The 27,362-nt window shown below is 45.6% G+C and overlaps 1 protein-coding gene and 1 pseudogene across 1 annotated transcript in view; one reads left to right on the top strand and one right to left on the bottom strand.

Annotated features, from left to right (window-relative positions):
- Positions 1–27,362, top strand: part of LOC126190919 (probable cytochrome P450 6a13) — an 80,110-nt gene that overhangs the window by 16,577 nt on the left and 36,171 nt on the right. Inside the window, exons 2-4 of the mRNA XM_049931552.1 lie at positions 3,530–3,807; positions 10,449–10,687; positions 23,272–23,534. Of these exons, the coding sequence (XP_049787509.1) occupies positions 3,588–3,807; positions 10,449–10,687; positions 23,272–23,534 (722 nt within the window). The 5' untranslated portion in view covers positions 3,530–3,587. The remainder of the gene's footprint in view (positions 1–3,529; positions 3,808–10,448; positions 10,688–23,271; positions 23,535–27,362) is intronic.
- LOC126089821 (5S ribosomal RNA) lies at positions 19,810–19,927 on the bottom strand (annotated as a pseudogene).

The following is a 27,362-nucleotide window of genomic DNA, read 5'->3' as shown; positions in this document are numbered from 1 at the left end:
GGTCATGGGATAATTCGCTATTTTCCACTGCTTCCTGGAAATAATCACAAAATTCGCGTCTGATGATGCAGTCGCTTGGCCGTAAATGTTGCAGCAGCTGTATGCGATTTGGTTTCTGGCGTAATCGCTTGCACAGAATATTCCATACTGTTGGCTGTGGAATGCCCAGTTCGCTACTTGCACGACGTGTAGATTTTTCTGAACGGCGATGAAACGCCTCTCGGACAATCAACTGGAACACCTGACCGCCCAAAGCTTCTTCCTTTACAGAGGCAGCCTGTATCGTTGAACAGTCAATACCACCGTAGAATGCTTCGGTACGTTAGTGGCTGTATGCTGTGAGGTCACCAACTAGCTTTATTTTCTTACAGTTGTCAACACCTTTGACCCATACTGACACAGACTCGTATTCATTTATTTTACGATGATTTCTGGTCCTGATAACCAACGGCATGGTGGACATGTAATGCGATTAACTCATGTCTCTGTTATACACTTAACAAATTTGAAATGTCCGATAGGCGATGACGTCACGACTGTTAAACGATTAAAGACATGGTACTTTTTCTCCTCTAGAGCCACGTACTATAGCGACGGTAACCCAGCCATTGCCGTGCTGTGCGGAATCATTGTTAGTAAGCGTACTGTCTGCAAATGCAGGGTAGCGACAGGCTCAGTTTTCTTGAAACATACAAAATGCTGTCTGTTGGTTAGTCATCATTTTGCAACCTCTTGCTACCTTACCGCCTCGGGAACCACAGTGAGACATGCAATGGCATAAACAAGACTTTAAAATAAGCTCTTATCATCGGTCATTAGTTTGAATGGATGGGCATTATCTATTTGAAGCTATAAGGCATCAGAACCCGGTTAATCATTTCTAACCACCCTGCGCTACTTTTGTTCTTGCGCTACTTCTCAGAACTATTTGTAATGTTCTGGGCTTGCAGCGTAATAAACATCTTTCAATTCTAATTATGTCACATGATCGTCTGACATAACTACTGTCACGAAATTTCACCTGGAAATTAAGTTTATTTGTGACCATTATTAATGAAGCGTCAAAACATACCGGAACAAACAACTGTTTACTACAAAAATAACAACGAAACAGTACAGTCAACAAACAACAAACAACAGCAACAGAATCGAGAATATTGCATGGAAGTCAAACTAAAAAAAAAACAAGAAAAAGATACGTCCGTGTCCCGTGTAGCTTCTGCCCCGCGTCCGCACGCACAAACAGCTGCAGAGCAACTGTCAGTCCACTGTCCGCAGCTCGTGGTCGTGCGGTAGCGTTCTCGCTTCCCGCGCCCGGGTTCGATTCCCGGCGGGGTCAGGGATTTTCTCTGCCTCGTGATGACTGGGTGTTGTGTGATGTCCTTCGGTTAGTTAGGTTTAAGTAGTTCTAAGTTCTAGGGGACTGATGACCATAGATGTTAAGTCCCATAGTACTCAGAGCCATTTGGTCAGTCCACTTCCGCGCACACCAGGAGGAAAACTTGCCGACCAGAAGCCGAACGCTGATTGGCGGACAGCTACCAATCGTTGACGACATGGACATCCACGAATAGCCTCTTTCTTTCCATCTACCCTTACATCATGACTAGCCAATCACTTTAGAGAGCCAATCAAAGTTTTATAACAGTGACGTTAGACATCGATAGTCTGTAACAAATAGAAGCACCTATCCCCATGCAAAACCAGTCGTGCCCTGAGGAAGGCCGTAGCAATTCGGCCGAAACGTCGGTTTTAGTTTATTATTATTGTTGTTAGTTTTTAGCAATGACGCGGAATAGTACCCAGAAGAATTTTAATCACTTTTAAAATGATTTCAGCTGTTTTTTGATTCATGTGACACTATTTTGGATTAATACGGTGATTCTATGAACGTAATCCTTCACTTTTATTTTTCATAGCCACAGTCCTAACTGAATTGAGACACGTTGTGTAAGTGGCTCATTCATCTCCTGACCCGCGCCAAAAATGTTACGAAACTGATCCTGCAAGAATTTTTTTCGTGTGATATTAGAATTTGACACTTTTAGAATTTTTTCCTTTACTTGGACCGTGAAATGTTGCTTATTGTCAAATTTCATGATCCTAGGTGCACAGGAAGTACCCTTCAAGTTTTAATAGGAACTTTGTATCAAAATATGTGACATAAATGGCTGCATTGACTTAGAAGCTTAACGTTTTTATGTCACCAAGGGACCATAGATCTTAGTACGTGACATAAATTTCTAGTTAACTTTCATGACAAGAAGGCGTCTTAACAGAGGGATGAACAGACAGCCAGTTGGATAACAAAAGAAAAAAATTGTTTCGTGACAGATATTCACCATTTTCGTATTTTTTCTTTACTTGTACAGCGAAACCTTGCTTCTTGCCAGATTCATGATTCTAGGTCAACGAGAAGTAACCTATACGTTTTATCAGTGAGTTTGCGAACATCAAAATATGTCACATAAATGGCCTATCTTCTGACTGCATTGACTTAGAAGTTAACATTTATTACACCACCAACTGACCAGAGACCTTAGTATGTGCTGTCAATTTCAACTTGGTACATGTCCCTGTTCCTGAGAATAAGGAGTCTTAACAGATGGACTCACAGATAATTGGATAATAAATGTCAAAAAATTTTGTTTCCTGCGATATAATTACAAGTTCACAATTTGCGTATTTTTTCCTTTATTGGTACAGTGAAACATTGCTTCTTGCCAGATTTCATGATTGTAAGTCAACGAAAAGTGGTTTATAGGTTTTGGTGAGTAAGTTTGCATCCAAATATGTGGCGCATATGGGCATATCTTTTCATTGTATTGGCTTAGTAGTTAGATTTATTACACCATTGCCAAGTGACTACAGGCCTTAAGCAAAACGCTCCGTCTTCAGGTCACAAGTGGCCCATCGGGACCATCCGACCGCCATCTCATCCTCAGCTGAGGATGCAGATAGGAGGGGCTTGTGGTCAGCACACCGCTCTCCCGATCGTTATGATGGTTTTCTTTGACCGGAGCCGCTACTGTTCGGTCGTGTAGCTCCTCAGTTGGCATCACGAGGCTGAGTGCACCCCGAAAAATGGCAACAGCGCATGGCGGCCCGGATGGTCACCCACCCAAATGCCGGCCACGCCCGACAGCGCTTAACTTCGGTGATCTGATGGGAGCCATTGTATCAACTGCGTCAAGGCCGTTGCCACAGGCCTCAGTATGTGACATAAATTTCCTACTCAATATGCGTACCGGTTCCGGGGGAAGGGTTTTAACAGTCGGACAGATAGAAAGACAGACAGGCGGGTAGGCAGAGAAGTAGACAGACAGACAACTAAGTAATCCTATAGCAGTTCCGTTTCTAGTGGATGAGGTACGGATCCTTAAAAATGACCTGTTCTCCGTCCCGTGAAACATACAAAGTGTTATCAGTGTTTTTTGGTAGATCTGCTAGTGTAACACAACTCGAAATTTAACCATGTTGTTAAGAAACCGTTTGGTGTTTTACATATAAATTTGTCCTTACTTTTCAGGAGTTTTACCAGCAGGTGAATCTTTTCGCGGGAGAGAAAACATTGCAGTGGTGGCACAATGGGCGTCTTCCTTGAGTCGTGGCTGAGCGAAGCTGTCGCCGTTCTCCTGGTGGCAGTGGGGGCGCTCTACGCCTGGTTCTCACACCGATACAGTTACTGGAGTAAGCGTGGAGTGCCGCAAGCGAAACCGCAGATACCCTTCGGGAACCTCAGGAAAAGCTTTCTAGGACAGAGACGTTTGGAGTTTATTCTACAAGACGTCTACCGTCAATTCAGAGGTACGAGACTCTTTGCACTCTATTCTAACAAAGTATTTCCAATGTTTCACTTCAGTGGCAGTTATCTCGTCATTTTCTATTTGCCTCATCAAAATAAGATAAACGAGTAACTGAAAAATTATAAACGTATCTGACTTAGTAATACTGCCGGTGTTTTATCTATAAGGGGCGATAGAAAAGTTTCCTTTCGAAGGCTGTACTGTCCAGAGTCGGTATGCCGATAAGGCAAACTCGCAGTGAGCACTGAGCCAATCATCCCACTGGTGCAGCCGGCTGAAGATAAAACCGGCTGGAAAAACACCGTATCCTGCTGCGTGAAGAAGTCCGTAACTGTCTGCTGAATGTCCTCGTCCGTCAGGGATCGTCGTCACTTCAAGGGCTTTTGGGACCGAAGGCCTGACAATCGTATGGGGGAGAGATCAGTACGGCAGAGCGGGTGCTCGACTGTCTCCCGCCGAGCGGTTCTAGGCGCTACAGTCTGGAACCGCGCGACCGCTACGGTCGCAGGTTCGAATCCTGCCTCGGGCATGGATGTGTGTGATGTCCTTAGGTTAGTTATGTTTAAATATTTCTAAGTTCTAGGGGACTGATGACCACAGCAGTTAAATCCCATAGTGCTCAGAGCCATTTGAACCATTTGATTTAACTGTCCCCCACTTGTCTCTAATGGCTGAGGCTCGTCCTCCAGATTGACCGGCGCTTTGCGTCGAACCGCGACCGGGACGGAACTTGGCGAACCATTTCCACAGACATTCCTCACTCTTCGATGAATGTCCACTGGCGTTTATCCTTCGCAGCCGAGAAAAAATGCTCAAATGGCTCTGAGCACTATGGGACTTAACTTCTAAGGTCATCAGTCCCCTATAACTTAGAACTACTTAAACCTAACTAACCTAAGGACATCACACACATCCATGCCCGAGGCAGGACTCGAACCTGCGACTGTAGTGGTCGCGCGGTTCCAGACTGTAGCGCCTAGAACCGCTCGGCCACACTGGCCGGCGCCAAGAAAAGAATTGCAGCACGTAGTACTGTTGGACGCATCTGTTAATAACATCGCCATAGTTCACGTTTCCGCATTTACCGCACGCACATCGAAAAGACACGAATGCCACACTATTCCCTTTCCTACATATCGGTTCTTATATACCCCCATCGAAGTCGCGCTACGTTGCATATTCGCTACAACACTGTCCGGAAGAGGAAACTTTTTGATTGCCCCTTGGAGAAGCCAAAGAAAATTTGAATCATTAGTTTCCATAGCCCTCAGATTAATTCCTAATTAATTCCGCTCTTGACACTCACAAAGGCTTTTACTACATTTGGTCACAGCTCGCTGAACGTTGCTGAAAATTACAAAAATGTCAACATCGCTTTGGTACTGTGGAAGGTTGTAGTACAGTGAGATTGCACAATAATTATTCCTACAATATACAGCCGTGGTATAGGCATAAGATGGTATCTGGCAATGGATAGTGACGTTACTACAATTCTGAGGAAAGTCACTTATAAACTCGAAATTATTTTGCACATTTGTCTTATTTAAATAAGAAGTACTTCTGTGGGCACTGATGATGCTCTTAGCAACCCACAATAAAAAAAAAAAAAACATGAACTATACACTGACCAAACTTCACAGTGTAAAAATTCAGTCTCTCTTAGAGAAAATACAAGGAGAAGTATTAACAAAATAACATCAGCAATAAGTTTCTGTTAACACTTCCAAGCATGTATGTGGGGTGGTATACCAAAAGGGAACACATTTGCAGTTCATGTTGTCTCCTACCAGTTCAGACAGAAGCGTCACACAAAGCATTCTGGGATAAAATTTGCAGTTGTCCTCACAAAATATCCTCTCCGAGCGAGAGTTTACTCTCGTTTCCCTTGAAAGGGGTTTGTTAGAGTTGACAGAGGTGCGAATGGGCTGGTATGGAACGAGTGTACTCACCCATGTTGGCACCTCTTTCAAAACCATTCATAGAATCTACGGTTTCTATCTCATATAAAACTGCAACAGCTAAGAAAATTGATTCATAAACGTAAATCGTGCAAAGCCACAGAAATAAAGAAGCTCGTTAGCAATGTTGTGTCCCTGATAACGGGGTCGATGGTTTCGATTCCCGGCCGGATAGAGATTTCCTTCCCTCGCAGACTGAGAGTTTATGATGTCCTTATGATTTGATCTCACCTTCATTGCAGAGACGCACAAGTTGCGACAGATAGAGCTCCACTGGGCTGCTCGACAGGCCCAGTTAGGGTCTCCCGGCCTGTAATGCCATGCAATCATTTCCATATATACAATTACGGAAAAAAATCGCAGTACAAAGAAGGAGTTGTGCGACATAAACGGCAGTTGGTAAACGTGTTTTTATATCTGAAAGATGGTGTCTGTTACAATTTCGCTCCAGTTGCATAGGAGTGGCGCTAGTGACGCCGTGATGAGGATGCATATCAGATTTTATTTCAGTACATGTTGTAACGGCCGTGAGAGTTAGTTACCTTTTAGATTGGATGTGGTGAGTTGACGTTAATAAAGAATGGCAGTAAGGCGAGAGAGACACCTCACTAACCTTGAACGAAGTCGTGTAATATGGCTACGAGATGCTGGATGTTCCTTCTGCGATACTGCAGAAAGTATTGACAGGAATATGGCTACTATACGTAATTGCTGGCAGTGATGGTCACGGGAATTTACGATCACAAGAAGACCGGGTTGCGGACGGCCATGTGCCACAAAATGGTTCTGAGCACTATGGGACTTAACAACTGAGGTCATCAGTCCCCTAGAACTTAGAACTACTTAAACATAACTAACCTAAGGACGTCACACACATCCATGCCCGAGGCAGGATTCGAACCTGCGACCGTGGCGGTCGCGAGGTTCCAGACTGAAGCGCCTAGAACCGCTCGGCCACACCGGCCGGCCACATGCCACAACCGAGAGGGAAGACCAACGTGTTCGACGTCGTTTCTACGTCCCCAGTTCAGTTTGAGCAGCAGTTGGCACCACAGTGACACAAAGAACTTATCACAAAAGCCGCCCGGCTAGCCGTGCGGCCCCGCGCACTGCTTCCCGAGCGGGAAGGCGTGCCAGTCCCCGGCATGAATCCACCTGGCGGATTAGTGTCGAGGTCTGGTGAGCCGGCCAGCTTGTGGATGGTTTTCCATCTGCCTCGCCGGATGCGGGCTGGTTCCCCTATTGCGCCACAGTTACGCTTATGCGCGAACAGTCTCCAAGTACGCGTACACCATAATTACTCTACCACGCAAACATTAGGGTTACACTCGTCTGGATTTAGACGTTCCCGGGGGATCCACTGGGGCCCGAACCGCACAATAACCCTGGGTTCGGTGTGGGGCGGCGGTGTGGTCAGTGGACTGCTGTAGCCTGTTGTGGGGTTGTGTACCACTGAGGGCTACGGTGGGGACGAAGCTTCTCCGTCGTTTCTAGGTCGCCAGTTCAATACATACATACATACTATAAGTCGGTTACTTCAAGGTCAACATCGAGCCAGACGCTCTATAGCCTTCCGTGTACTATACACACTGGATCTATGGGTCTACCTGGAGTTATGATCTAGGATGCGATTTCGTATGACCGCAGGAACACTCTCGTGGTTTTCGCTCGCATATCGCACGCACCCTGCCTCTAAAATTGTACGTCAATCTGGTGATTAGACAAGTGCTGCCATTCATGAACAGCATTCCAGGAGGTATTTTGCAACAGGACAACGCTCCCCCACATACCGCTGTTGTAACCCATCATGCTCTACAGAATGTCGACATGTTGCCTTGGCTTACTCAGTCACCAGATCTGTCTCCAATTGAGCACATATGGGACATCATCAGAGGATAGCTCCAGTGTCATCCGCAACCGGCATTAACCTTTCCTGTATTGACTGACCAAATGCAACAGGCATTGAACTCCATCCCACAAATTGACGTCTGGAACCCTACAACACTGATATGCATGTACGTTTGCATGACTGAATCTACATTCTAGCGGTTATATCGGTTATTAATGTACGAGCATTTCACATTTCCAGTAGCTTATTTTATGTGCTGTTGCGATGTTAATCACTTAAATGTCTTACCTGGACAAACGCATTCCCGACATTTTATTACATTAATTATTTTTTGGAGTTGAAATTTTTGTTTGCGTAAGTGTATATATACTCATAATGTATAAAATATTCTACCAAGATCAGACGGAACAATCAGTCAATGTAATATTGACAGAGTAATTTGAACAGTTTGCTGCCTGTGTGTGTGTGTGTGTGTGTGTGGGTGTGTGTGTGTGGGTGTTTGTATTGAATAAAGACACACACATCACTTGTGTAATTTTCTATAATATTTACTATTTTACAAACCAGTTTTCAGCTTTACGTCATCATCAGGCGCAAAAATAAAAATGTGTGGCTGTGAAATTTTTGTGTAAGGAGCAGTCAAATGATAAGAAGACATGGAAAAAAAAGTGAGTAAACTCTTTTCAAAAGTGATCGCCTCAAATGTTAATACTTCTATCCCACTGAGAGACAAGACGACCAATGTCTTCATGGAAAAATGTGTGCGGCTGCCTATGGAACCATGATTGTACCCCGGTGTGCACGTCATCATCCAAAACAAATCGACGATCGGGATCTCTTTCTACAGAGCTCCAAAAATATGGAAATCTCATGGCGAGAGATGGTTCAAATGGCTCTGAGCATTATGATACTTAACATCTGAGGTCATCAGTCCCCTAGAACTTAGAACAACTTAAACCTAAGTAACCCAAGGATATCACACACATCCAAGCCCGAGGCAGTATTCGAACCTGCGACCGTAGCGGTCGCGCGGTTCCAGACTGAAGCGCCTAGAACCGCTCGACCACAGTTGCTGGCCATGGGGAAAGATCGGGACTGTATGGAGGATGTGTAAGTTCTTCCCAGCGAAACTTCTGGAGCGTAATCGAAACGGCTTCATTCTGTTGCTTGACAGTCCACTCCCGCGTGTTGCCAAGGTTGCTTCGACTACGCTGGAGAATTTTCACTGAGTAGCTCTGTAAGTAGGCTGTTTAGGTTTTTATATTGGTAACGCCACGTAGCGCTCTGTATGAAAATCACTGGCTGTGCTGTGTGCAGTCTGTGGCTAGTTTGCATTGTTGTCTGCCATTGTAGTGTTGGGCAGCTGGATGTTAACAGCGCGTAGCGTGGCGCAGTTGGAGGTGAGCCGCCAGCAGTGGTGGATGTGGGGAGAGAAATGGCAGAGTTTTGAAATTTGTAAGACTGGATGTCATGAACTGCTATATATATTATGACTTTTGAACACTATTAAGGTAAATACACTGTTTGTTCTCTATCAAAATCTTTCATTTGCTAACTATGCCTGTCAGTAGTTAGTGCCTTCAGTAGTTTGAATCTTTTATTTAGCTGGCAGTAGTGGCGCTCGCTGTATTGCAGTAGTTCGAGTAACGAAGATTTTTGGTGAGGTAAGTGATTTGCGAAAGGTATAGGTTAATGTTAGTCAGGGCCATTCTTTTTTAGGGATTTTTGAAAGTCAGATTGCGTTGCGCTAAAAAAAAAAATGGTGTGTCAGTTTAAGCACAGTCATGTATAATTTTTCTAAGGGGACGTTTCAGCTCTTACACATCCTCCATACAATCACAGTCTCTCTTCATGCGATGTCCATATTTTTTTGCTTCAGATGAAGAGGGCACACGAGGGTACAATCATGGTTCTGGGAGCGGACGCGAATATTTTTCCATGAAGGCGATCGCCATCAGTACAATAAACGTGTTAATAGTTATGGGGATTACTGTTGAAATAATAAACAGGTTACTTCTTTTTTCTGTCTCGCTTACCATTTTAAATTAGTGCCTCTACATGGTACATCAGTTCGTTTGTTAATGTTTAATTTAGGACTAACTGTAAGACAAGAGGAATTACTACAACGAATATGTGATGAAAACTATTGAACTTAGATAAAATGTGTGACACATCGATAAAAGAATGAAAATGAACAATCTAGAAAAAATGAAAATTAATAAAGATGTGTCCATTTGCCCAAGCTTAGTATAGGATTCTCAGACACAGTTCCCTTATCGCCACTTCTAACTGCAGATGCTACTCATAATCCCAGCCAGACTATGTTGTAAATAAAACTTCCCACTCAAATACCAAATTTCTCCTGTATTTCAGTTACCATAGTTTCACTTGCCGTGTTAAAAATTATTACTTTGTATAACCCAGCCAGACTATGTTGTAAATAAATTTTCCTACTCAAATGCCAAATTTCTCCTGTAATTCGGCTACTATAGTTCCACGTGCCGTGTTAAAAATTGTTACTTTGTATAACCACAGCTGACTCCTGATGTCTAATGTAGTTCGGTGCCTCACGAAATACATACTGACGTCATACTGCTTCATCGGTGAATTAAGCTTTTATGATACTACTGGGTGATGTGTCATCAAGTGGTGTGTTCGGAGTTATGTCTTCGGACATACTTTAGAATTTTGCCTTCATATGAATTTTACTGTTATCTAAACATTTACTGTGATAGTTATAAACGAAATATGTTAACTAGAATCTGAATTAAAATACGAACACCAGGTATTTTGCCGTTGTAACACATATTTTCAGTCTGTATTTTCCTTCCGCAGGTGAGAGGTATGTGGGAATATATGGATTCACCAAACCGATGCTCGTCCTGATTGACCCTGACCTCATACGCATGGTACTAGTTAAAGATTTTGATTCGTTTCGCAATAGAGGAGTCCCTTTCAACGAGCGGGAACCGTTGAACCACAATCTATTCTTCATTGGAGGCAACAAATGGAAACGGTTGCGAACCAAGTTGACCCCGACCTTTACGTCAGGAAAGCTCAAGATGATGTGCCAGGTGAGTATCCTCTAAGCAGTGAATTGAATTTCTGAGACCAAAACTACCGTGATGTAAGGTTGCTGTGCTTCCAGTTCGGAAAAATCTCAGGTGTATTAATGACGTTATGCAATCTAGTCGCTATTTATAATTTCAAATTTATTCTGTTTTACGTAACTAGTTTCAAATCTTTTCACGTCGTCTTTCGGTAGCTGCATAAAACAAACACCCTCACACTTACCCTTACACACTCACGCACTCATACACTCACACTCACTCACACACACACACACACACACACACACACACACACACACATACCATAAAAACTGCATAAAGACCTGCAGTGCCATCTGATTTCAACGTCTTAATTTGTTTGTTAAGAAAAGAAACTGGCATATACAGTGAGTAGTTGTTGTTGTTGTTGCTGTGGTGGTGGTGGTGGTGGTGTTCAGTCCAGAGACTGGTTTGATGCAGCTCTCCATGCTACTCTATCCTGTGCAAGCTTTTTCATCTCCCAGTACCTACTGCAACCTACATCCTTCTGAATCTGCTTAGTGTATTCAGCTCTTGGTCTCCCTCTACGATTTTTACCCTCCACGCTACCCTCCAATACTAAATTGGTGATCCCTTGATGCCTCAGAACATGTCCCACCAACCGATCACTTCTTCTGGTCAAGTTGTGCCACAAACTTCCCTTCTCCCAAATCCTATTCAATACTTCCTCATTAGTAATGTGATCTACCCATCTAATCTTCAGCATTCTTCTGTAACACCACATTTCAAAAGCTTCTATTCTCTTCTTGTCCAAACTATTTATCGTCCATGTTTCGATTCCATACATGGCTACACTTCATACAAATACTTCCAGAAACGACTTCCTGACGCTTAAATCTATACTCGATGTTAACAAATTTCTCTTCTTCAGAAACGCTATCCTTGCCATTGCCAGTCTACGTTTTATATCCTCTCTACTTCGACCATCATCAGTTATTTTGCTCCCCAAATAGCAAAACTCATTTACTACTTTAAGTGTCTTATTTCCTAATCTAATTCCCTCAGCTTCACCCGACTTAATTCGAGTACATTCCATTATCCTCGTTTTGCTTTTGTTGATGTTTATCTTATACCCTCCTTTCAAGACACTGGCCATTCCATTCAACTGCTCTTCCAAGTCCTTTATTGTCTCTGACAGAATTACAATGCCATCGGCGAACCTCAAAGCTTTTATTTCTTCTCTTTGGATTTTAATACCTACTCCGAATTTTTCTTTTGTTTCCTTTACTGCTTGCTCAATACACAAATTGAATAACATCGGGAATAGGCTACAACTCTGTCTAACTCCCTTCCCAACTACTGCTTCCCTTTCATGCCCCTCAACTCTTATAACTGCCATCTGGTTTCTGTACAAGTTGTAAATGGCCTTTCGCTCCCTGTATTTTACCCCTGCCACCTTCAGAATTTGAAAGAGAGTATTCCAGTCAACATTGTCAAAAGCTTTCTCTAAGTCTACAAATGCTATAAATGTAGGTTTGCCTTTCCTTAATCTTTCTTCTAAGGTAAGTCGTAGGCTCAGTATTGCCTCACGTGTTCCAATATGTCTACGGAATCCAAACTGATCTTCCCCGAGGTCGGGTTCTACCAGTTTTTCTATTCGTCTGTAAAGAATTCGCGTTAGTATTTTGCAGCCGTGACTTATTAAACTGATACTTCGGTAATTTTCACATCTGTCAACACCTGCTTTCTTTAGGATTGGAAGTATTATATTCTTCTTGAAGTCTGAGGGTATTTCGTCTGTCTCATACATCTTGCTCACTAGACGGTAGAGTTTTGTCGGGGCTGGCTCTCCCAAGCCTGTTAGTAGTTCTAATGGAATGTTTTCTACTCCCGGGGCCTTGTTCCGACTTAGGTATTTAAGTGCTATACAGTGAGTAACGTACCTAAAATATTTCTGTATGTACTTACGGGTATGAAAATTATGTGCCGATGCCTTCTTAACAATTTTTAAATGAGAATATTACAACATCTACTTTAAAATAGATCTCGCGTTGGATTCTTATTTACTAATATAAAGTACACATATAGGACTAGTGGAAGAACATATTGTATAAAAATGAGGAAACCTAAGTACTAGAAGTGACTGGATGTTCTAAATGAATGAATTACAACTCCTTGTACGAGAGCGCCCCTTGTGCTTATGTCTCCAAGAGACACATTTCCGGGCCACTGATGCTCCTTTACGGGGCTATACCGTGTATCGAAAAGATGATCTGATGGGGGAAAGGGCAAAGGGTGGTGTTGCAGTTTTTGTCCATGACATGCACCACTCATCTGAGCTACCTCTCGTTACGGACTTGCAAGCAGTTGCAGTTGACCTTCTTGTGGGGCGGAGGCTCACAATCTGTTCCGTTTACTTACCACCTCAGGATGCAATAGACTCTGAGGCTCTCACAGACCTTATTGCCCAACTCCCCCGCCCATTTCTCCTTCTGGGGGACTTCAATGCTCATAATGTCTTATGGGGCTCTACGACTACTTGCCCCAGGGGTCGCATTCTGGAAAGCCTCATGGCATCCGAAGAACTGTGCATCCTCAACTCTAGTGCTCCCACTCATTTCTGTACTGCTTCTGGGTCGTCGTCAGCTATTGACCTTTCCTTTTGCTCTCCAGCACTCGCGGATTCTGCTCTGTGGGAGGTTGCCGCTGACCTCCATTCTAGTGACCACTTACCCCTTTGGATTCGCCTCCTGGATGAGACTGTGGCATTACCAGTGCCACCCAGGTGGCACCTCTGCAGAGCTGACTGGACACTTTTCAGCGATTTAGCTGTTTTGGAACACCGTGCCAGCGTCCACGAATGGGTCGACCATGTTACAGCCGTGATCTCCCATGCTGCTGAATTGTCGATCCCACGGTCCTCAAGTCATCCCAAGAGGCGCCCTGTCCCTTGGTGGACCACTGAGTGCCACTCAGCCATCCGAGCCCGCCGTGCAGCTCTGCGCCGCTTCAAGTGCCGTCCCTCAGCTGACAATCTTGCGGCCTTTCGGGTGGCAAGGGCCAAAGCGCGGCGAGTGATTAAAGAGAGTAAACGACGGTCATGGCAGTCGTTCTTGAACTCCACCTCCCGCTCCACTAGTTCTACAAAAGTATGGGAAGCCATCAGGAGGATTTCCGGGAAACGCAGCCAACTACCTGTCACGACATTGCTGCATCTGGGTTGTCTACTCACGGCGCCGAGAGACATTGCCCAGACACTGGCCATGTATTTTGCCGAATCTACTGCCACTATTAACTGTGATCCAGATTTCTGCCGCTACTGCACTGCCATCGAGAGGGATCACTTGGACTTCCGGTCTCCAAATTCTGAACCCAACAACTGCCCCTTCACAATGTGGGAACTGGATTCGGCGCTGTCTGTGGCTCATGATACTGCGGCAGGTGATGATCAAATCCTGTACAGCATGCTGCAGCACTTGTTGCTGCCATCCAAGGAAGTTCTCCTGAATTGTTTTAATATGATATGGTCATCCGGCACGTTCCCGGACTCGTGGAGGGAGGCGATTTTGATTCCCCTCCTCAAACCGGGAAAAGACCGAATGCATCCCAGTAGTTATCGGAGTATTGCTTTGACGAGCTGTGTCGGGAAGACATTGGAACGTATGGTCAACCGTCGCCTGGTTTGGCTGCTCGAGACCAGGCAGCTCCTTAGCCACTCTCAGTGTGGCTTTCGGAGATGTCGTTCAACTATAGACAACTTGACCCTGCTTGAGGCGGCCATCCAGCAGGCCTTCCTACGTAACCAGCATTGTCTAGGTGTATTCCTTGACATTAATAAGGCGTATGACACTACTTGGCGCCGCCTTATCCTCAATCAACTCCATCAGTGGGGCTTTCGTGGCCATCTCCCCATCTTCATTCGGTCCTTTCTTTCCCGCCGCCTCTTTCGATATCGGGTTGGTAATGTGTTATCTGATTTGTACGTGCAGGAAAATGGTGTTCCTCAGGGAAGCGTTTTAAGTGTCACCCTCTTTGCCGTCGCCATTAACAGTATCGCGTCCACTATCCGGAGTCCTGCCCAGTGCTCCTTGTTTGTGGACGATTTTGCTGTTTTCTGTTCTTCCTCCAGTCTTGTCACTGCTAGTCGGCAGCTGCAGCTTACGATAAAGCGATTAGAGGCATGGACTGCGAAGACGGGTTTTACCTTTTCTGCAGACAAATGTGTGTGTGTTCATTTTAATCGTTCTCGACGTGCTTTTACCTCCCCTGAATTGCGTCTGAGACCTCAAGGTGCAGGCCCTGAAGGCGCTGAATATTTTGAAGTGTCTGAGCCATCGGTCCTGGGGAGCAGATCGGGCGCGTCTGCTGCAGTTTTATAGGGCTTTCGTCCGGTCGCGTCTTGACTATGGATGCACTGTGTATGGGTCAGCGAGGCCTTCGTATCTGAAGATTCTTGACGCAGTACACCATGAGGGTATCAGGCTGGCTACTGGTGCCTTCCGTACCAGTCCCATCCCCAGCCTGTGTGCTGAGGCAGGGGAACCGCCGCTCGCCATCCGGCGGAAACTGCTCATGGTGCGACGGGTGTGTCAATTCCTTGCCTGTCCTACCTCCCCTGCATACCCTACTGTTGCCCGACCGCCTATGGAACGTCCCTTTTCCAGTCGTCCAAGGGCAACGAGACCATTTGGGATTCGTGCCAAGCATTTGCTTGAGTCCCTTGGTGTGGAGCGTGTGGCACCCCAACTCCAGGGTTTTACCCGCCTGCCTCCCTGGTTGCTCCAGAGGCCCAGCGTCCTTTTAGACTTGTCTACCGGAGGAGCTGCACTCCTGCGTTTGTTTTTACCTCCTTATTTTATATTTTAAACCAGCATGCCGACCATGTACCAGTATTTACGGATGGCTCTAAACAGGGGGACTCTGTTGGTTGTGCTGTTGTTTTCCCTGATCGAGTCGTGAAGTTACGGCTTCCTGCAGCGTTTACCATCTTTGATGCCGAATTGTTTGCGATCTTGCGGGCATTGGAGCAGATGAGATGTGTTCCCAGTCTTAAGTTTCTCATCTGTTCTGACTCCTTGAGTGCCCTTCAGACCATGCAACACTTGTACCCAGCGGATACGGTCGTCCAGAACATCCATGATGCCCTACTCCACCTGCAACGGCAGGGGAAGGAGGTTTCTTTCTGCTGGGTGCCGGGGCACTTGGGTATTAGGGGAAACGAACTGGCGGATGTGGCTGCCAAAGATGCATGTTCCCTCCCTCACGTTGTTGAATGTGCCGTCCCCCTCCATGCTGTTACCTCCCTTTTGCGTTTTCGTGTTATGCGTCAATGGGAAGAGGAGTGGCTGGCAGTCGGTGAAAACAAGCTGCGTCTGGTGAAGGCTACCACGCGGCCAAGGCGTACGTCCTACCAGTCATGCAGGCGGGATGAGGTTCTCCTCACTCGCCTCCGCATCGGGCACAGTCCCTTAACGCACGGTTTTTTACTCCGGCGGGAGGACCCCCCAATCTGCAGTGCTTGTGGCGTCCAGATTACTGTCCGCCACATTTTACTTGACTGTCCTTTATTCCCTGACCAGAGGGCGGTGGTTTCCTTGCCACCGGATTTGCCCTCTAATTTGCAAGACGACGCAATGACTGTGGTTAAGGTCTTACAGTTTTGTGTCCTGTCCAATTTGTTGCCTCGGATTTTAGGGAGAGGATTTTAATGTGCTGCTGGGTGACGCTCATCCAGGCTTTAGGTAAGAGGTCCGCCAGTCACGATTACCTACTTGTTTCACTTCGATTTCTGTTCTCTTTTCCTTGTGTTTCCTTTCCTTTTTTAGTGCGTTTCTTCTCCTCTTGTTTTGCCTCTATATGTGAGGATTTGTAACTGCGTCAGGTCTGTGTCTTTTAGCCATTCTCCTTGTTCGCTGTCCGTCTTCGTCCCTTCACTGCATGTGTTCCTGTTTCTATGCGTTTGGGCGCTGATGACCACGATGTTTAGCGCCCGAAAACCTCAAACCACACACACACACACACACACACACACACACACACACACACACACACACACTCTAAATGAAACCCCAGTAATGTGTGTTCCAGGCAGATTATTCAAGTACCCGTTATGAAGAAAATCGCATGAAACTAAACTGTCTTACTTAATGTCTGATGGAGTTCTTGCACTCAGATTCAACCTAGTATTATGATATGTTTACGAACGCTATATAGCTGCATAAATGTTTAAGTTATTAACATCTGGGCATAGTCATTATCAACATTCAGGCATCATGGTACAAACATCAAAACCTGCATTATACGGCGCTAAATCAAATTTTGTTAATAAAATTAAGCTCTGCTTCTTTTCGTCTAGGTGCAGATTTTTTTTACCTTAAATGCGCCACTTAAATTTATAGTAAAACCGTGGTATGGGTACTATCAAGTGCTCAGAATTCCACTAACCGCTAGGCTGAAAAACAGGTGCAGGTTGTAAAACACTAACACAACAACTAGTGATTTAAGTTTTTACAAATCAAATTTATTTTCCAGTTAACGTACGTTATTGTTTCTGGCGGTCCACACAAGCTATTGTGCAGCAATAAATGATATGACTCGAGAACCCAGCGGTGGAAAACAACGCACCATAAATGTAATAAATTAATACACTACTGGCCATTAAAATTGCTACACCACGAAGATGTCGTGCTAGAGACGCTAAATTTAACCGACTGAAAGAAGATGCTGTGATATGCAAATGATTAGCTTTTCAGAGCATTCACGCAAGGTTGGCGCCGGTGGCGACACCTGCAACGTGCTGACATGAGGAAAGTTTCCAACCGTTTCTCATAGACAAACAGCAGTTGACCGGCGTTGGCTGGTGAAACGTTGTTGTGATGCCTCGTGTAAGGAGGAGAAATGCGTACCATCACGTTTCCGACTTTGATAAAGGTCGAATTGTAGCCTATCGCGATTGCGGTTTATCGTATCGTGACATTGCTGCTCGCGTTGGTCGAGATCCAATGACTGTTAGCAGAATATGGAATCGGTGGGTTCAGGAGGGTAACACGGAACTCCGTGCTGGATCCCAACGGCCTCTTGTCACTAGCATTCGAGATGACAGGCATCTTATCCGCATGGGTGTAACGGATCGTGCAGCCACGTCTCGATTCCTGAGTCAACATATGGGGACGTTTGCAAGACAACAACCATCTACACGAACAGTTCGATGACGTTTGCAGCAGCATAGACTATCAGCTCGGAGACCATGGCTGCGGTTACCCTTGACGCTGCAGCACAGGTAGGAACGCCTGCGACGGTGTACTCAACGACGAACCTGGGTGCACGAATGGCAAGACGTCATTTTTTCGAATGAATCCGGGTTCTGTTTACAGCATCATGATTGTCGCATCGGTATTTGGCGACATCGCGGTGAACGCACATTGGAAGTGTGTATTCGTCATCGCCATACTGGCGTATCACCCGGCGTGATGGTATGGGGTGCCATTGGTTACACGTCTCGCTCACCTCTTGTTCACATTGACGGCACTCTGAACAGTGGACGTTATATTTCAGATGTGTTACGACCCGTGGCTCTACCCTTCATTCGATCCCTGCGAAACCCTACATTTCAGCATGTTAGTGCACGACCACATGTTGCAGGTCCTGTACGGGCCTTTCTGGATACAGAAAATGTTCGACTGCTGCCCTGGCCAGCACATTCTCTAGATCTCTCACCAATTGAAAACGTTTGGTCAATGGTGGCCGAGCAACTGGCTCGTCACAATACGCCAGTCACTACTCTTGATGAATTGTGGTATCGTGTTGAAGCTGCATGGGCAGCTGTACCTGTACGCACCATCCAAGCTCTGTTTGACTCAATGTACAGGCGTATCAAGGCCGTTATTACGGGCAGAGGGGGTTGTTCTGGGTACTGATTTCTCAGGATCTATGAACCTAAATTGCGTGAAAATGTAATCACATGTCAGCTCTAGTATAATATATTTGTCCAATGTATACCCGTTTATCATCTGCATTTCTTCTTGGTGTATCAATTTTAATTGCCAGTAGTGTAACTTTACTGGAAAACACCAGACTGTGCTCATAGTTACAAATTACGTTAAAGATATTCACTCAGAATGACTACAATAGTTCTTAACAGGGAATTCCTTGTGTGCGAGGTCGCAAGTTCAATCTTTAGAAAAGCTTATTTGAAAGCTTTGTGTTAGTGTTTACGACCGGAAAAATATTAGCTGCTAATGACTCAGGATGTGCATCAGGAGGAGGACAGAAAATGAGCGTCTGGGAGTTGCACAGAGCAACGTTCTACGGGATGTGTGTATTGCTCTTCACAAAATGGACAGCGTCGACATTCAAGATATGTTCAAAACAAACCATTAACTTGCACCATAAACACCGAATGGAAGATGGCGCACCACAGTGATCACAAAGTTGCGCAACATCAAGATCGAAGGTGACCTCCTTGGGAGTGACAAATTGTGCAGGACGTTCAGCTACGTATCAACTCTTTAAAGAAGGCATATGGGCTCATATTGCTGTAATAGGATGATGAGGACTGATGGAACGTGGCGGCATGCAACCGAATTCGAAGCAGTGTGTTGTGGAGCGCACCAAGAACCTTGCTACCCTTTAAGACGTAGCTACAGATAGTGCAATGATATATTTTATAGACACGAAAAAAAAACATCCAGAGGCTAAATTTGTCCAGTGGTTCCAGGTGGTATGAACTACAATGACACACTTTTCAGAAGGGGTAGGTTGCTCTAAAGGTGTATCATTTTTATACGCAGGTCAGGAATCAAGCAAAAGCAAGTTACTTTGCTCTAACGCAATATTACACAATTATACCGACTGTTCATCTGGATGGTAAACTGGTTGGAAAGTTATTTATTTGATTGATGTCAGTAGATCTTGATACAGCTCTCTTAACTAAACTAAACTCCTCCCGAATAGGGCATGAAGGCCCAACAGTACCGACCGGCCGCCGTGTCATCCTCAGCCCATACGCATCACTGGATGCGGATATGGAGGGACATGGGGTCAGCACACCGCTTTCCCGTTCTTATGTCAGTTTCTGAGACTGGAGCCACTACTTCTCAATCAAGTAGCTCCTCAGTCTGCCTCACAAGGGCTGAGTGCACCCCGCTTGCCAACAGCGCTCGGCAGACCGGATGGTCACCCATCCAAGTGCTAGCCCAGCCCGACAGCGCTTAACTTCGCTGATCTGTCGGGAACCAGTGTTACCACTGCGGTAAGGCCGTTGGCTACACAACTCTCTTGGTACTTCTAATTTCCAGGATACCTTTCGTATGCATTTCCTCTTCCAATCCCGGTTGATCGGAGTTGAAAACAAATCTACAAAGTTTCTGACCGTTTCCGCAGTTTGCTGCGCGTCGTCAAGTTGACGCTTTGTTTGACATTTCTTTGTCTTAGGTCTTCCAGTTCTGTAGCACTGTTTGAAGTTATGCAACCATCTACTGCTTCCCTGACATGACTGTTAATTTGTGTCGCGTGCAATTTTATGTGCGTCAAGTAGTAGGTCTCTGTCATGCGCATCCTGTAAATTGTATCGAGCATCCTTGAAACGCGCAAACACCAGTTCTTGTAACGAATGCTCCTTGTCCTCTCTTGAATATTCATAGTTTTTCTTATGCACTACACTGCCATAGTGCTGCGGAGTTATCAGAAATACACATTTTTTTTACAATGTTATGTTAACCGGATAGATAAGATAGATACTGCCTACAGGAAAATTAAAGAGACCTTTGGAGATAAGAGAACCACTTGTATGAACATCAAGAGTTCAGATGGAAACCCAGTTCTAAGCAAAGAAGGGAAAGCAGAAAGGTGGAAGGAGTATATAGAGGGTCTGTACAAGGGCGATGTACTTGAGGACAATATTTTGGAAATGGAAGAGGATGTAGATGAAGATGAAATGGGAGATACGATACTGCGTGAAGAGTTTGACAGAGCACTGAAAGACCTGAGTCGAAACAAGGCCCCCGGAGTAGACAACATTCCATTGGAACTACTGACGGCCTTGGGAGAGCCAGTCCTGACAAAACTCTACCATCTGGTGAGCAAGATGTATGAAACAGGCGAAATACCCTCAGACTTCAAGAAGAATATAATAATTCCAATCCCAAAGAAAGCAGTTGTTGACAGATGTGAAAATTACCGAACAATCATTTAATAAGCCACAGCTGCAAAATACTAACACGAATTCTTTACAGACGAATGGAAAAACTGGTAGAAGCCGACTTCGGGGAAGATCAGTTTGGATTCCGTAGAAATACTGGAACACGTGAGGCAATACTGACCTTACGACTTATTTTAGAAGAAAGATTAAGGAAAGGCAAACCTACGTTTCTAGCATTTGTAGACTTAGAGAAAGCTTTTGACAATGTTAACTGGAATACTCTCTTTCAAATTCTAAAGGTGGCAGGGGTAAAATACAGGGAGCGAAAGGCTATTTACAATTTGTACAGAAACCAGATGGCAGTTATAAGAGTCGAGGGACATGAAAGGGAAGCAGTGGTTGGGAAGGGAGTAAGACAGGGTTGTAGCCTCTCCCCGATGTTATTCAATCTGTATATTGAGCAAGCAGTAAAGGAAACAAAAGAAAAATTCGGAGTAGGTATTAAAATCCATGGAGAAGAAATAAAAACTTTGAGGTTCGCCGATGACATTGTAATTCTGTCAGAGACAGCAAAGGACTTGGAAGAGCAGTTGAACGGAATGGATGGTGTCTTGAAGGGAGGATATAAGATGAACATCAACAAAAGCAAAACGAGGATAATGGAATGTAGTCGAATTAAGTCGGGTGCTGTTGAGGGTATTAGATTAGGAAATGAGACACTTAAAGTAGTAAAGGAGTTTTGCTATTTGGGGAGCATAATAACTGATGATGGCCGAAGTAGAGAGGATATAAAATGTAGACTGGCAATGGCAAGGAAAGTGTTTCTGAAGAAGAGAAATTTGTTAACATCGAGTATAGATTTAAGTGTCAGGAAGTCATTTCTGAAAGTATTTGTATGGAGTGTAGCCATGTATGGAAGTGAAACATGGACGGTAAATAGTTTGGACAAGAAGAGAATAGAAGCTTTCGAAATGTTGTGCTACAGAAGAATGCTGAAGATAAGATGGGTGGACCACATAACTAATGAGGAAGTATTGAATAGGATTGGGGAGAAGAGAAGTTTGTGGCACAACTTGACCAGAAGAAGGGATCGGTTGGTAGGACATGTTCTGAGGCATCAAGGGATCACCAATTTAGTATTGGAGGGCAGCGTGGAGGGTAAAAATCGTAGGGGGAGACCAAGAGATGAATACACTAAGCAGATTCAGAAGGATGTAGGTTGCAGTAGGTACTGGGAGATGAAGAAGCTTGCACAGGATAGAGTAGCATGGAGAGCTGCATCAAACCAGTCTCAGGACTGAAGACCGCAACAACAACAACAATGTTAACCGGGGACCTAGAAACGACGGAGAGGCTCCGTCCCCTCCGCAGCCGCAGTGGTCTGCAACCCCACGACGACTACCGCAGTCCACTTCACCCCTCCGCCGCCCCACACCGAACCCAGGGTTATTGTGCGGTTCGGGCCGCTGTGGGCCCCCCAGGGAACGTCTCACACCATACGAATGTAACCTCTATGTTTGCGCGGAAGAGTAACGGTAGTGTACGCGTGCGTGGAGAACTTGTTTGCGCAGTAATCGTCGACCTAGTGTAGCTGAGGCGGAATGAGGGGAACCAGCCCGCATTTGCCAAGGCAGATGGAAAACCGCCTATAAACCATCCACAGACTGGCCGGCTCACCGGACCTCGACACAAGTCCGCGGGGCGGATTTGTGCCGGGGACCAGGCGCTCCTTCCCTCCCGGAAAGCCGTGCGTTAGACCGCACGGACAACCGGGCAGGCACTTTTTTTTACAAAACTCCAGATGATGTTCTATGCACACGATTATTTTTGTACCCGCGCCTTGGAAAACGATTGCCTTTACTACATTTCGCTGGAGACGGGGTTTGTGACTCCCTGTCCGACAGGCATGTTGACCTACACATGACTAGACACAGATTTCAGTATAACTTTCAGTCGTTAAGCAAGTATCGTCATGATTGTACTCCTCTTGCACATTGCCCGCACAGTCGAGCGTATACGACATCACACATTTCACTGACTCACCTTTCATCTGTCACTTGTCTCTCACTCTGCAAAGTTCCTTGGGTTCCTTTCTGGCGAAATATCAACTTCGGCAAAGTACATATAATGCAATGTTTGCTTTGTTTATGATTGGTTCTGAGTTACTCGTCACCTGAGCAATTCAACTACGCGCAGTGGACTCTTGCTGTGCTCACCACGAGATACCCCCAGTGCCGCCCCCTGCTGCCATTAGCAGCTAATATTGTGGGTACGTGGTAGACAATATGTGGGGCGTAGAAAGCCGTAAACATCATTGGCCTACTGTGACCTCGCGTTCAAGGGGTTCCTTGTAAGATTATCCATACCACACAAACAGAAAAACCCAGGGGGACACTTTAATTTACGGTGTGTATCGAGTGGGCCGACATCCCCTGAACGCTATTTACAAATTGGTGTATTCCATTCACAGACGATGCAGGACTGTGGCCGCGAGATGGTGGAAGTGTTGAGAGATTCAGCGAGCCGTGGGGAGGTGGTGGAGATGCGGGAGGTGTCTGCCAGGTACGCCACGGACATCATCGCGTCCGTCGCCTTCGGCGTGGAGTGCAACTGCCAGAGGAACCCGGAGGCCGAGTTCCGACAGTGGGGGCGCAAGGTGTTTGAGCCCTCGCTCAAGTCCAAGATCGCTCAGATCATGTACGATTTCGTCCCCCTGTTAGCCAAGGCACTCGGGTAAGCATATACACCAACCGCGCTGTCGCGACAGTGTCGTTGTTCTGTTTGTGTCCTGTGAAGAGCGCGAATTACATTACTACAGACAAGCCTGCAAGAGAACAGTTGCCAAGAAACATTCCAGACCGCGCTCAAGAGAGTTAAACTAATATTTAACGTTCGCTTTTCAGAAATATTTAATAGTTCTCCGTGTGAAGTTCCGCAGGATGTTCTACAATTTGTATTTTGTCAAGTCAGTTTTGTAAAGTTAAACCTGGAGTATTAACGAACTAGACAAGTGAAATGACTGACCTTTGAGCTTGAAACAAATTGTCATCACTAAAACGTTACATCCCATATGCGAGGCCTCTAAATCCATTGGGCAGTAATTCACAGCTGTTTAAAACACAGGTGCGAACTGTAAACTTCGAGAGATACTACACTACTGGCCATTAAAATTGCTACATCAAGAAGAAATGCAGATGATTCATTGGATAAATATATTATACTAGAACTGACTTGTGATTACATTTTCACGGAATTTGGGTGCATTCATCCTGAGAAATCAGAACCCAGAAAACCACCTCTGGCCGTAATAACGGCCTTGTGCAGGTGCAGCTGCCCATGCAGCTTCAACACGATACCACAGTTCATCAAGAGTAGGGTGACTGGCGTATTGTGACGAGCCAGTTGCTCGGCCACCATTGACCAGACGCTTTCAATTGGTGAGAGATCTGGAGAATGTTCTGGCCAGGGCAGCAGTCGAACATTTTCTGTATCCAGAAAGGCCCGTACACGACCTGCAACATGCGGTCGTGCATTATCCTGCTGAAATGTAGTGTTTCGCAGGGATCGAATGAAGGTTAGTGCCACGGGTCGTAACACATCTGAAATGTAACGTCCACTGATAAAAGTGCCGTCAATGCGAAGAAGAGGTGACCGAGACGTGTAACCAATGGCACCCCGTACCATCACGCCGGGTGATACGTCAGTATGGCGATTACGAATACACACTTCCAATGTGCGTTCACCGCGATGTCGCCAAACACGGAGCGACCATCATGATGCTGTAAACAGAACCTGAATTCGTCCGAGAAAATGACGTTTTGCCATTCGTGCACCCAGGTTCGTCGTTGAGTACACCGTCGCAGGCGCTCCTGTCTGTGATGCAACGTCAAGGGTAACCGCAGCCATGGTCTCCGAGCTGATAGTCCATGCTAGTGCAAACGCCGTCGAAGTGTTCGTGCAGATGGTTGTTCTCTTGCAAACGTCTCCAGCTCTTGACTCAGGGATCGAGACGTGGCTGCACGATCCGTTACAACCATGCGGATAAGATGCCTGTCATCTCGACTGATAGTGATACGGGACCGTTGGGATCCAGCACAGCGTTCCGTATTACCCTCCTGAACCAACCGATTCCATATTCTACCAACAGTCATTCGATCTCGACCAACGCGAGCAGCGATGTCGTGATACGATAAACCGCAATCGCGGTAGGCTACAATCCGACCTTTATCAAAGTCGGAAACGTGATGGTACGCATTTCTCCTCCTTACACTAGGCTTCACAACAACGTTTCACCAGGCAACGCCGGTCAACTGCTGTTTGTGTATGAAAAATCGGGTGGAAACTTTCGTCATGTCAGCACGTTGTAGGTGTCGCCACCGGCGCCAACCTTGCGTGAATCCTCTGAAAAGCTAATTATCTGCATATTACAGCATCTTCTTCCTGTCGGTTAAATTTCGCGTCTGTAGCACATCATCTTCGTGGTGCAGCAATTTTAATGGCCAGTAGTGTATCTCTGGCCAAGGTGGAATTTGGCAAGCACGAAAACGAGCAGTAAAAACTCACACCGTTGTCGGAACGGCACTATCATACTAAAATGTAAGTCCAGGATGGCTCACCATACGACCTACCGCCGTGCTGTAAGGGTGCCGCGGATGACAACCAAATGGGTCCTGTTGTGAAATGAAATGGCACTCCAGGCCATCACTCCTGGTTGTCGGGCGGTGCGGCAGGTGACAATTAGCTCGGTATCCCACCACTGTCCGGAGCGCCTCCAGAGAAGTCTTCGCTGGTAATCGGGCCTCAGTTCGAAGCGCGACTCACCACTGAAGACAATTCTGCTCCAGTCAATGAGGTTCCAGTCCCCGATGACCACCGAAGACGTGACTGGAGATGCCCCAAACAGCAGCGGGATACCAACCTGATTGTCACTCACGATATGCCCCAACAACCAGTACTAACGGCCTGGGGTGCTATTTTATTTCAAAAGAGGACTCATTTAGTTGCCACCCGTGATACCCTTATTGTACAGATGAGTGTTGACGTCATTCTAAGCGCCATTTTTTTCCCCTTCGTGGGAAGCATTCCTAGCCTTAAGTTTCAGCAAGAGTGCTTGCCCAAACCCTATACCGAGCGAGATGGCTCAGTGGTTAGCACACTGGACTCGCATTTGGGAGGACGACGGTTCAAACACGCGTCCGGCCATCCTGATTAAGGTTTTCCGTGATTTCCCTAAATCGGTTCAGGTTAATGCTGGGATGCTTCCTTTGAAAGGACATGGCCGACTTATTTCCCATTCCTTCCCTAATCGGAAAGGACCGATGATCTCACTGTTTGGTCCCCTCCTCCAAATCAACCATCCAACCAAACTTTACCTTGGCCAGAGGGGTCGCCGCATCTCTTCCCAACTGAGAACGTTTGAAGCATTATCGACAGGGCCTTCCAAACAGCTCGAGATTCTGTCGATCTAACTCGCCAGTTGGACAGAATTTGGCACGATATACCTCTGGAGAACATCCAACAACTTTATCAGTCAATGTCAATCCGAATTACTGATTTCATAGCTGGTGTTGTTCTAGGCGCTACAGTTTGGAACCGCGCGACCGCTATGGTAGCAGGTTCGAATCCTGCCTCGGGCATGGATGTGTGTGATGTCCTTAGGTTGGTTAGGTTTAAGTAGTTCTAAGTTCTAGGGGACTGATGACCACAGATGTTAAGTCCCATAGTGCTCAGAACCATTTGAACCCATTTGATTCCATAAGGGCCAGAGGTGCACCGGCGCGATATTGACTTGTTCAATTTGTGAAGTTCATTCTCTTGAAAAAATCATACAATTTGTTTGAGACTATAATCATTTGTTTCTTCATACATGTACGTCACATCTGCAGAGTTTCATCCCATTCTGATAATTCCTTCGTGGTGCGTCGCTTTATCAGTTTTAGAATGTACTTAAAACAACAAATGTCCGCCATTCATTGTGGTATCTATCTGAGATGTGAAATGCAGATGTACATCACTGGCGAAGTAACTGAAATTTCAGTATCCCAAGGTATGATCCCTCAAACATCAGTACTTTCAGTGAAAAAGCAATTTTGAACTTACATTATTTATGCTGTTAGTTTGAAACAACACAAAGTAGTTCACTCTTATGTTTGTTGTTTTAAGACAACATGAATCTTGTCTCCCTAAAATGAATGAGACAATTCTCATGTGCATCGACACTATGTGATCAAAAGTATCCGGACACCTGGCTGAAAATGACTTAAAAGTTCATGGCGCCCTCCTTCGGTAATGCTGGAATTCAGTATGGTGTTGGCTTACACTTAACCTTGATGACAGCTTCCACTCCCGTAGGCATACGTTCAGTCAGGTGCTGGAAGGTTTCTTGAGGAATGGCAGCCCAGTCTTCACGGAATCCTGCACTGAGGAGAGGTATCGAAGTCGGTCGGCGGGGCCTGGCATGAAGTCGGCGTTCCAAAATATCCCAAAGGTGTTCTGCAGGATTGAGGTCAGGACTCTGTGCAGGCCAGTCCATTACAGGGGTGTTATTGTCGTGTAACCACT

This window comes from Schistocerca cancellata, chromosome 6 (assembly GCF_023864275.1).
Source record: "Schistocerca cancellata isolate TAMUIC-IGC-003103 chromosome 6, iqSchCanc2.1, whole genome shotgun sequence".
Taxonomy (NCBI): Eukaryota; Metazoa; Arthropoda; class Insecta; order Orthoptera; family Acrididae; genus Schistocerca; species Schistocerca cancellata.
Note: the sequence above shows the minus strand (reverse complement) of the source record. Positions and strands in the feature narration are given on the sequence as shown.